Raw genomic sequence first — 12,776 nt, 5'->3', positions numbered from 1 at the left:
CCCACACCATTCCAACACAGAAAAGCTGCTTTTAAAGTACTTAAAGCTGCATAGAAATGTGAGTTATAAATCTGTCCTTCTCATTGAAAGTGGTAGACCTGTTCTATGTTAAGTATCGTTTTTGCGTCTTTTGGTTTTGTACACTAGCTTCAAACAGCTGTAAAATACAATGTTTTGCTTTATGGAAAAGATATTTCACAGCGGTTTAGATGGTACAATGATTATCTACACTACATTTGCTGATATTGTCACATAAACTGAAATTAGGTGAACTATTAGAATTTTAGCACCCAGGAAATGGCCAGCATAGTACATTTTAAATAGAAATTTTTGGGGGAAGAATAACTATTTCACTCATATTGTAATTCGTTTTAGATCATATTTCATAGAAATCTGGACACAATGGACAGTTACTTTCAATCATAAATACATCTGATGTGAATAGAGAAGCAGGACCAAGTCCACGTGAAAGGCTTTGAAGGGGCGGGGTTCCGTTGTGGCGCCTTGCTGCTGATCACATGCAGAAGGCATGGTGTTTGTAATTACACCACAAACAGCGTAGACACAGAGGCCCGAGCGGGAATGGAATGCACGGTGTATCCTACAACATAAACGCAGACATAGCATTGCACATCCTCTGCAAAGACAAGTGTGCAATTTCGTGCCATCGGGAGAAATGTATTTTTCTCTCAGATGTAAAATGAAAATTAGAAAGCAAGACAGGACCCAGCAGCTTTGATCAGCTGCTTGAGAAGGTCCGTTTCAGACCAGCTTAATCTACTGCCCCATGATCATCACATTGACAATAGATAGCCTACTCATGTTCATATAATTACTTTTTGGTGGCCTATCTCAGCAGAATACATTTGAAAGAATTTCCTTGAAGCTTTGTAAATAATTCTAGTGCTACCAATTATGCACGCTTCCATGGGCTTTCACACTGTAAACCTTCAAATATATATGATGATGGTGGTGTTGATGAGAGCTAAAACAGCTCTGCAGACCATCGACTGTGCAGGCATGGACATGTTCTCTTCATTTTCTCTCTATAGTTGTAGTTGCATTAGCCGAGGCATATTCTTCGTCAGTTATGATTTTGTACATTTTTTGGTCAATAAAAAATAGGCTATAATATAATGGGATGTTGAAGTTGTGAGCAGTCTTCAGAGGTGCAGGTTTTTAAACGAACAAGAGATAGAATATTGGGTACCTCTCCCAATGTGGCTATATACACATTATGATGTTTGAACACAGTGGTGATAGACTATCGCCTACAATCAGACTTTTTCCTGTAAAATGAAAATTGGGATGATAAACTTAATAGAAACGCGAGTTGGCTGCATCAAACTGCTATCACATGATCTAAACTCGCAGGCACTAACTAGCCTACTTACTGTACATCTATTCATCGGCTATTGACAACCTCTCCCTTTTCAGTTGTAGGCCTATGACTGAAGCTCTCTCTAGCGCTGCCGGTGGACAATCAAACCAACACACCCACCTCTTGACACACTCGCATTTTCTCATTTCTTAGTTCTACTATAATATAGATAGCTAAACGGACTCTCGGAGCTCACAAATCATAGAGACTTGTCCTGAAAAACTAGCAATAGTTTAACAGTAAATCTGAAATTCAACATGGAGTCCCCTCCAGATCCAGCAAGCGACCCGGGCAACAGCGCCTCCGAGCCGGTTACCCCGGCCAGGGAAACCCCGGTAAACCTGGAGACGCTCCGAAAAGCGGACCATCCAGCCCCTGTTCGAAGGCAGACCTGTTCAAGCACCAACAGAGGTAAGAGGCCGACATCTCACATCACGAGAAATATTGATTGATTACCGATTTGATGCATCAAACTTCAAAATGAATTCTTTATATGGAGAATTTAAATGACGGAGGTCTCAAATAAGCCATGTGTATAACTAAATGTTTAAAACCACCCGGAACATAAGATGTATTCTTATTGCGCTGCATTTGTAATGTTTACCATATTTATTATGATGAGAGAGTTGCTTCTGTGTTGCCTTAGGTGTTCAAGCACAACTGAGAACTGACAGGTCCAACCGTTGTCGGATGATGTGTCATTGTGAGACAAATCAAACTCTGAATAAAACAGTTATAGTTAGGATAGTGTATTAAACAGGTCGATTACAATTGCCTTAAAACGCAAGCACGGCAACCAGCTATATTATCGTAGTACACGTGTATCAGGCTACACAATGGTGCTAAAGACAAGTGAACTTTGGAAACTGTATGCTATCGACCACCAGTGCCTTCAACTTTAAAAGCGACATGTATTTTATGGTCGTATTTGTTTCGTAGTGACAGGCTACAGAATAGATAGTCTGTAATTGTGTGTGTGTGTGTGATATAGACGCATCAGCAGCAGGAATTTGATTTACCTTGCCTTGCGTGTGCTCGCCAGATCTGATACATTGTAGCGGACAGAAATGAAGGGTTGACAATTAATTGCCTGATGGTGGACATGATGGACAGTGGACACTGTGATCATTTATCAAATAAATAATTTTATTGTGTTGGTCCCGTACACATGTATTACGAATATGCGAGATTGAGTACCGTCCGTGTTGTACAGTACAGACAGTATTTAGCCACACCCCCTCTAGACTGCTTCCATTCAATTTAGTTCATCCAAGTTAAATGGAATATAATAATACTCAAAAGTACAGTATATTCACCTGCTATTATGACACTAAATTACATATTAGACATGTCAGTGTATTCATTGCTCTGTTGTTTGCATGAGCACAATTCCTTTGCGGAAGGGGTAGCCTATGTTTAGAGTGTGATATAGTGAATGTGGAATGTAAGCTGGTTATGTAACAGGTTTAGCCATGAACAGAGGCGCGCACTGAAAGAGAGAGAGAAAGCGAAAATCATTAGATATTATTTCACTTTGTGGATGAGTTCTTGACTCCTGAGGTCAAGACATGTGTAGGCTAATGGTTCTTAACACTACTCATTCCAGCTGCATAAGATAATGATTTGTGTGAAGACGAGATAGTACTAAATTAAACAAACTTGGTAGATCCCAGCCAGTGCTCCGTTATGTAATACCCGGCAAAGGCAGGTAGTTATAAAGGCATTTTGGACAAAAGCTTTTTAGGTTGATCTCATGGCTGTTTTATGAAGAGGTCTGGCTTCTAGATGCTCCTAACCTGCTGACCCATATTCACCCCCACCCATTTATGCATTGGATTAAAGTGTCTGGAAGAGGAAGACAGGAAAAATAATGCCTTTGCTCTGTTATGTAATGCTTGAATGGGTAAAAAAATGCATGTTCAGTGGGACAAGCCTCATTCAGAATGCTTTAGTTAAAGGGACATTTCCAAAATGTTCAACTTCATATTCATCGTTGTGTGTATCTAGGTTTTCTAGTAAAAAAGATAGAGGAAGATAAATGTTTCCAATGACATCATCAGTGTGCATTGTGTGGTTTTAACCAATTATGAGTAGGCATTGCCAACTAATTGTCTACTAATTGGTTGAGGATGTCATTGGAAACACAAATCTTCCTCTATCTTTTTTTTACCACAAAACATAGAAACACGCATGTCTGTCAAGTATTAAAAAATATATATTTCCCTTGAATATCCATGGTATGCTGGCAAAAGTTATCCTGTAGCACTTCAACAAGTTTTCAATAACAGGAAAATAAAAAAAATGTTACTGCATTATTATTATTCCCCAGCTGTTTAAAAAAATAATAATTCTAACAAATATGATAAAATCCTAAAGTAAGATTTTTCAATTATCAACACTTTTTGTGTGGTTTCTGTGATTCCAAACTCGGTCCGCGGTAGGTGCCCCACCCACACTCCCCGGGTGCCGGTGCCGGTTTTGGTTTTTGCCCTAGCACTACACAGCTGTTGCAAATAACTCATCATCAAGCTTTGATTATTTGAATCAGCTGTGTCGTGCTAGGGCAAGACCGATTTTGGGAAACCCAGTTCTAGAGGCTTCTTTTTTCAAACATTTCTTTTATAGAAACTGAAACATTGTTAGGTATTTTGTCCACTATACATGAATTGATTAGAAATATTTCTTATTGCTATTGGTTGGTGGCACAATCCAATATGAGATCACAAAAAAAAGTGAAACAATAAAAATGCCAAGTTAAGCATTTCCAGGATTACAGTGCTGGGTTCAGACACTGCAGACGCTTAGACGTTTACTGAGGAACCCTTTCCCTTTTCACATCCGTGTATTGAGGAGGATGCACATTTACTGTTTTAACCCTGAGCACTAATACCCTATAGGAAAGGCTTACTTCAGCAGAAGCTGTGCTGGAAGGCTTGAGTGGGTCAGAGAATGGGCCTGGGAGGTCTGTGGATATCATTAGTGGAAAGAAGGGTGTTATTTTCATATTGCAGGATCCCTCAGTTCGTGAGGAGCAAATTCGGAAACAATCAATATTAATGGCTTGTTATGTAAATTGACAGCCTCCGGATGAAGCCTCACAGTTACTCAGTGAAGCTGCAGATGTGATGATGCCCAGTCCAAAACTCTGCACTGTTTATCCTTGAACGAGCCTCAGATTCGCTCTTGTGTGTGTGTGTGTGTGTGTGTGTGTGTGTGTGTGTGTGTGTGTGTGTGTGTGTGTGTGTGTGTGTGTGTGTGTGTGTGTGTGTGTGTGTGTGTGTGTGTGTACATAACCTCACTATGGAGACTAGGCTCTGAACTGTTAAGACTAAGGTATCATGTTATGGGTAGTGATGACTGTGGTGCATGCTTGTAGCTCAGGCTTTAGATGTGATTTTAATATTGATTCATAATGTGCTGTGCCGTTGTAACATCATTTTCTGCCGTCTGTTCAGGACTTCCCCAGTAACATCAGTTGACATGCCAGATAACATCATTTTGTTTTCTCCTTACTGCAACATTATAAAAGCCCTCATATAGGGAATGACAGACAGGTGTAACAGTATTGCTTCCACCCTCTCCTTGCCCCAACCTGGTCTCGAACCAAGGACCCTCTAAACACATCAACAGCAATCACCCTCAAAGCATTGTTATCTATCACTCCATCAAAGCCCTAATTTTGCACAGCAAGGGAAACAACTACCTCAAGGTCTCAGAGCGAGTGACATCACCAATTGAAACAATACTAGCGCCCTCCGCTAACTAGTAGCCACTTCACACCGGTTACACAGGCTTACTCCAGCAGGTATATTTTTTGGTAGGACAGTGATACACTCATAAATATTTGCACAGAGCTTAATGTAACCATATCACACAAAAGCAGATGATTGTGCAGGGTGGCTTACCTATTATCGCAAACTTTGTTAGCTGTTTCCTGTCTGTCATGCAGGCTGAAGTTATACAACGCCTTAGACACTTTCTACATACAGTTGAAGTCGGACGTTTACATACACCTTAGCCAAATACATTTAAACTCAGTTTTTCACAATTCCTGACATTTAATCCCAGTAAAAATTCTCTGCCTTAGGTCAGTTAGGATCACCACTTTATTTTAAGAATGTGAAATGTCAGAATAATAGTAGAGAGAATGATTTATTTCAGCTTTTATTTCTTTCCTCACATTCAAGCTGGGTCAGAAGTTTACATACACTCAATTAATATTTGGTAGCATTGGCTTTAAATTATTTAACTTGGGTCAAACGTTTTGGGTAGCCTTCCACAAGCTTCCCACAATAAGTTGGGTGCATTTTGGCCCATTCCTCCTGACAGTGCTGGTGTTACTGAGTCAGGTTTGTAGGCCTCCTTGCTCGCACACGCTTTTTCAGTTCTACCACACATTTTCTATAGGATGGGGTCAGGGCTTTGTTATGGCCACTCCAATACCTTGACTCTGTTGTCCTTAAGCGATTTTGCCACAACTTTGGAAATATGATTGGGGTCATTGTCCATTTGGAAGACCCATTTGCGACCAGGCTTTAACTTCCTGACTGATGTCTTGAGATGTTGCTTCAATATATCCACATAATTTTCCTACCTCATGACGCCATCTATTTTGTGAATTGCACCAGTCCCTCCTGCAGCAAAGCACCCCCACAACATGATGCTGCCACACCCGCTCTTCACGGATGGGATGGTGTTCTTCGGCTTGCAAGCCTCTCCCTTTTTCCTCCAAACATAAAGATGTTCATTATGGCCAAACAGTTCTAATTTTGTTTCATCAGACCAAAGGACATTTCTCCAAAAAAGTACAATCTTTGTCCGCATGTGCAGTTGCAAACCGTAGTCTGGCTTTTTTTAATGGTAGTTTTGGAGCAGTGTCTTCTTCCTTGCTGAGCGTCCTTTCCGGTTATGTCGATCTAGGACTCGTTTTACTATAGATATAGATAATTTTGTAACTGTTTCCTCCAGCATCTTCACAAGGTCCTTTGCTGTTGTTCTGGGATTGATTTGCACTTTTTGCACCAAAGTACGTTCATCTCTAGGAGACATAATGCGTTTCCTTCCTGAGCGGTATGACGGCTGCGTGGTCCCATGGTGTTTATACTTGCGTACTATTGTTTGTACAGATGAACGTGGTACCTTCAGGCGTTTGGAAATTGCTCCCAAGAATGAACCAGACTTTATTTTTTTTCTGAGGTCTTGGATGATTTCTTTTGATGTTTCCATGTTGTCAAGCAAAGAGGCACTGAGTTTGAAGGTAGGCCTTGAAGTAGATCCACAGGTACACTTCCAATTGACTCAAATGATGTCAATTAGCCTATCAGAAGTTTCTAAAGCTGGTAAATACTTTTCTGGAATTTTCCAAGCTGTTTAAAGGCACAGTCAACTTAGTGTATGTAAACTTCTGACCCACTGGAATTGTGATACAGTGAATTATAAGTGAAATAATCTGTCTGTAAAGAATTGTTGGGAAAATTACTTGTGTCAATCATACAGTAGATGTCCTAATCGACTTACAAAAACTATAGTTTGTTAACAAGACATTTGCGGAGTGGTTGAAAACTGAGTTAATAATATTTTTTTCAATTTTACCCCTTTTTTCTCCCCAATTTCAATTGGTAGTTACAGTCTTGTCTCATCGCTGCAACTCCCGTACGGACTCGGGAGAGGTGAAGGTCAAGAGCCATGCGTCCTCCGGAACACAACCCAACAAAGCCGCACTGCTTCTTGACACAATGCCCATCCAACCCGGAAGCCAGCCGCACCAATGTGTCGGAGGAAACACCATACACATATACAGGTGACCTGGTCAGCATGCACTGTACCTGGCCCGCCAAAGGAGACGCTAGTGCGCGATGAGACAAGGTTATCCCTGCCGGCCAAACCCTCCCTAACCCGGACAACACTTGGTTAATCGTGTGCCACCCCATGGGCCTCCCAGCCGGCTACAACAGAGCCTGGGCTCGAACCCAGAATCTCTGGACGCACAGCTAGCACTGGGATGCAGTGCCTTAGACCACTGCACCACCTGGGAGGCTGAAAACTGAGTTTTAATGATTCCAACCTAAGTGTATGAAAACTTCCAACTTCAACTCTAGGTACCATTCCGTATGCAGCTTTCTTTGGCTGAACATTATTGGTCCAAAATAACCACGTCATGGTATGGTTTTCCCTTTCTGAACATTTAAGGGGACTTTCACCTCCACAGTCAGCCGATTGGTTCTAAGTTGCGGACGGAGGGAGCCCTGTGGGCTGGAGTTGTGGCATGTGTTTACTCTGTGCTGACAGAAGATGGATGGCTCACGGGGGAGCAGAGGCCTCTAAACAAGGTTCTGCACAAAGCCTGTGAAAGCCTGAAGCTGGCACGGTGCTCACACTACCCCGTTGGACAGCAGCGTAAGTGAGGCTGTGACATTCTCAAATACCAGCTGGATTACGGTTCTCTGCTCGATGAGGAGGGCCAAGCAGCAGATAGCCACCATGCGGACAGCCAGGGCACATCCTGGAGAGCAACTCGTTTGTGTCTTTCTTTTTGGCAGATAGACCTTGACAAAATAATGGTCTCTGTCTCTTGCTTTTGTTAATACTTCGAGGAGTGTGAGGTGTCCCAAAATGCAAAATGCATCATACTGGCTGTATTTCTGTATTTTTAAAGTTCTATATCTTGAAAACTTGATTGCTGACATTTAGGAAAAACATTTAGGGACTATATCAACAATGGACTAATGGACCAAAATGTGTTTTTTGGTTAAGCCTAAACATCTGGAGTTATAGCTCTAAACTTCACACGTATTTGATAGCTCTGAGTGTTTGATATTGATGCTCTATAGAACTTATTCTGTTTGTACCAAGTAGGCCTGCAGGTTATGTTATTTGAGGAGAAAAAGCTAGGTCTATGAAGTTTGATAATTTGTTTCTATTCGAAAGTTTATTAACAAAGTTAATCCATCGCTTGCCCCAATTTACTTTATTGACGAAACATAGTTTATTGGCTTTTAAACTTCACTGAAAGTTTTGTCCTTGTGGGACAGTTTTTCTTTGGAGTCCGCGTCAGCAGTGGCTCAACTGGGGCTGGCAAGGAAGTCTCGGCTGGTGACTAGAAGCAGATTTGATGTGAAATCTCCAGCGGTGAGCGACAGCTCTGATCTGTGGCCCATTTACTGAAGTTAATATCTGAGATAGAAAGTTTGAATAGTAATGAACTGAAATACTCCAGATGCATTATTGGAGGGTGTTAAAGGAGTCTATATTTAATGCTGCACACTGTGACCTAAGCAGTGCTGTTGTATAGCATGTCCCTGCAGTATATGAAGTGGACCCCTCTGAAGAGGCCTCGTGGGAGAGGGAGGTGGTGAGTAGAGGATATGGGATCACTTAATGGAATTCTTATGACACATCCAAGCCAAGTCCTTAGCAGCTCTACTGGTCTGGAGAGTGTACAGAAGTTGAAAAGGTAGGGGAGGTTTCCTTCAGTGAGAACGTTTTCAGGGGCTTATGATCAATGAACAATCCAACATTGGTATGAACTCGAATTCCTATCACCTGAAAGTAATCAAGTCTTTGTGCAGTTTGTGAAAATCTACCATTGCACCATATTCACACTTGTCTTTTCATAAGTTTTACGTGAATTGGACATGCATGCAATAAAACCGTTCAAGCAAAGTCACATATATTATTCCTAATGCAGGGAGTGGAGCACCAACGTGTTGAACACTTGAAATGCAGAGCGCCATAGAGCCTTTCCCAGGCCTGACGTGCGTGTGCTGTATTTTAAAACAGCAAGAGGTAACAGTGTAAAACCTGTGGTATTTGAGCAGAACACCCCCCAGAGTCCCTTAGCTGTTGTTATTCTGGTGAAATGTCTCTCATGTTGTCTGTCCCGTGTTGTAAGGACTATGTTGGACGACTGTGAGTTCAGACAGAAAATAAATGCTAAATATAGCCTGTCTATGTAGCGGTAGAAAACTGCACACCACTGAGTCTGAGGAGAAAGTCATGTTGATCCTCCAACTGTCTTTTTAAATGGATGGAGATTGTGGATATTTTTGCAATATTTGTGCGATATTGTCTCAGGTTTTCATCTTCAAATGTCCGTTCACAAAATGCATTCAACATGGTTGTTAAAGCAAATTTGGTAGACATTTTCTGGAACTTGACTTGACATTTTATTTGTCTGAATACACCAGTTTAGTTGCTTCTTTGCATATTGTGTTCTATGTGTTTGTAGGTTTGTGTGTGTTTAATGCACTTTATTTGTGGGGGTTTAGGATAATGCGACCTCCCAAGTTCCTTGAAACCAAACTATGTTTTTTCATTGCTTCTTTAGTATGCAGCTATGTTGTATGTAATATACACTGACTGTACAAAACATCCTAATATTGAGTTGCACCCCCTTTTGCCCTCAGAACAGCCTCAATTTGTCAGGGCTGTGGTTCTAACAGAAGGGCTAAGGTAATGTGAATAATTCATTTGAATTCAATTGTTTCAGCCTTTAATTAATGTGCTTTTGGTTCACTTTTGTCAAGTAAACACTGGAGTATTACACATTTTAACAAAGTTGATTTGTCACTTTTTGAGACAAAATATTAACAACTTGAAAATCAGTGTCATTTTCATTGGCTTGAGTATTTATATTGGAGTAACAAGCGAGACCTAATCTTGTATCTGAATCAAAAAGAGAGAGATACAGATTCATTCCCTCCAGGTACTGCTGCCACTTAATCGAATTAGCGCCACTCTCAGGCTTGACGGATTCTTCAAACACCCCTGGTGACTTCTGAGTGCCGATTACAATCAGCTACTATTTTCAGCGTTTGATTAAAATCTGGCGAGGTTGGACAGAATTTTTTAGAGAGCAGAACCAACTAATTATTAATATTGGAACCCATCTCTCCATCTTTTTCACCAATTACAGAATGCCAATGGACTTGAGTGGTTAAACAATACCCAAAAGTATTAATCATGTTGAATCACATTGGATGTGAAACTATTAGCTTATTCTTATTTAAATATCACACAGGTGTCTGGAGCATATTGTCCAAAGACGTGCCTTTTACTGACCCTTCAGGCTTCCTCCATAACGACTTCTTCCTAATTGTGAGACTTGGCATTCATGTGCACTTGTTTTTTTCCAAGGCTAGAGGCCCTCTGCAGGTTTCTAGTACATTTATATTTATTTCATAGACAAACACTGCATTTGATATAAGATACTGTAAACATACAACCAAGCTACAGTTTCATATGCACTCCAACCATTTACTAAGAGACAATGACAATAAACAGAATTGATTCTAATTCTCCACTTATGTTGACAATAATTCTTATCCCAATTGTTCCATTTTCATCATCCAAAAAAGTATGATAATCTTTCTCAGAAAGAATAAAGAGGACATTTGTCCCTTTGTTATTTAAAAAAAACTGATTTTAAATATGAATAAGCCACTAATGAATATATGATTATTGTCTGTGTGGATTGATTGCTGTAGGAGGTGCGTTAAGATAGAGTGGGTGCTGCTAGAGCATGAGGTTCCATCAAAGCTGATGTGCAGATCTGTGGTAGACAGTGATTGAAAGTTGGACTCACTCTTCACCATGTTTGCAACACCAATCATGCTCACATCCTCTGACAAAAGTTGATCTGTCTTATCGATCAATATTTGCTACTTTATTTTCCTAATGTAGTACAATACATTAGCAATAATTAACAGCATGTCGGGATATTAAAAGGCTATTTTTAAGTGAGAGACGGAAATAGATACACAGAAATAGGAAGATGGAAGTCCTGGGTCAATGTTCCTGTTGAGAGTGAGATATTACGACAGAGCGCCCTCACAGAATCCTATGGGGATCGCAACAGGGATTTTACATTAGATTATTATACTGAACAAAAAATATAAATGCAACATGCAACAATGTTTTTTTTGATTGAGTTACAGTTCATATAAGGAAATCAGTCAATTTAAATGAATGAATTAGGCCCTAATCTATGGATTTCACATGACTGGGCAGGGGCGCAGCCATGGGTGGGCCTGGGAGGCCACCCACTTGGGAGACTGGCCCACCCACTGGGGAGCAAGGCCCAGCCAATCAAAATACATTTTCCCCCACAAAATAATTTATTACAGACTGAAATAGTCCTCAGTATCTTCAGCTGTCTGGGTGGCTCGTCTCGGACGATCCTGCAGGTGAAGAAGCCGGAATGTGGAGGTCCTGGGCTGGCATGGTTACATGTGGTCTGCGGTTTTGAGGCCGGTTGGACGCTTATGATAGAGAAATGAACATTAAATTATCTGGCAACCGCTCTGGTGGACATTCCTGCAGTCAGCATGCCAATTGTATGCTCCCTCAACTTGAGACATCTATGGCATTGTGTTGTGTGACAAAACAGCACATTTTAGAGTGGCCTTTATTATCCCTAAAACAAGGTGCACCTGTGTAATGATCATGCTGTTAAATCAGCTTCTTGATATGCCACACCTGTCAGGTGGATGGATCATCTTAACAAAGCAGAAATGCTCACTAACAGGGATGTAAACGGCAGGTAGGCGGCAGGTAGCCTAGTGGTTAGAGCGTTGGGCCAGTAACCGAAAGGTTGCTGGACTGAATCCCCGAGCTGACGAGGTAAACATCCATCGTTCTGCCCCTGAACAAGGCAGTTAACGCACTGTTCCCTGGTAGACTGTCATTGTAAATAAGAATTTGTTCTTAACTGACTTGCCTAGTTCAATAAAGGTTCAATTAAAAAAAATAAACACATTTGAATACAACATAGAGAAATACGATTTTTTTCGTATGGAACATTTCTGGGATCTTTTATTTCAGCTCATAAAACATGGGACCAACACTACATGTTGCGTTTATATTTTTGTTCAGTGTTTATATACAGTGCCTTGCGAAAGTATTCGGCCCCCTTGAACTTTGCGACCTTTTGCCACATTTCAGGCTTCAAACATGAAGATATAAAACTGTATTTTTTTGTGAAGAATCAACAACAAGTGGGACACAATCATGAAGTGGAACGACATTTATTGGATATTTGAAACTTTTTTAACAAATCAAAAACTGAACAATTGGGCGTTCAAAATTATTCATCCCCCTTAAGTTAATACTTTGTAGCGCCACCTTTTGCTGCGATTACAGCTGTAAGTCGCTTGGGGTATGTCTCTATCAGTTTTGCACATCGAGAGACTGACATTTTTTCCCATTCCTCCTTGCAAAACAGCTCGAGCTCAGTGAGGTTGGATGGAGAGCATTTGTGAACAGCAGTTTTCAGTTCTTTCCACAGATTCTCGATTGGATTCAGGTCTGGACTTTGACTTGGCCATTCTAACACCTGGATATGTTTATTTTTGAACCATTCCATTGTAGATTTTGCTTTATGTTTTGGATCATTGTC

General features: G+C 40.8%; 1 protein-coding gene across 1 annotated transcript in view; it reads left to right on the top strand.

Annotated features, from left to right (window-relative positions):
- Positions 1-1,468: 1,468 nt before the first annotated feature.
- The window catches only part of LOC110520931 (nuclear receptor ROR-alpha A), a 267,888-nt gene continuing 256,580 nt past the window's right edge, over positions 1,469-12,776 (top strand). The window contains exon 1 of the mRNA XM_021598357.2: positions 1,469-1,792. Coding sequence (XP_021454032.2) covers positions 1,639-1,792 — 154 coding nt within the window. The 5' untranslated portion in view covers positions 1,469-1,638. The remainder of the gene's footprint in view (positions 1,793-12,776) is intronic.

This window comes from Oncorhynchus mykiss, chromosome 1 (assembly GCF_013265735.2).
Source record: "Oncorhynchus mykiss isolate Arlee chromosome 1, USDA_OmykA_1.1, whole genome shotgun sequence".
Lineage (NCBI taxonomy): Eukaryota > Metazoa > Chordata > Actinopteri > Salmoniformes > Salmonidae > Oncorhynchus > Oncorhynchus mykiss.
This window is presented reverse-complemented; position numbering and strand designations above follow the sequence as displayed.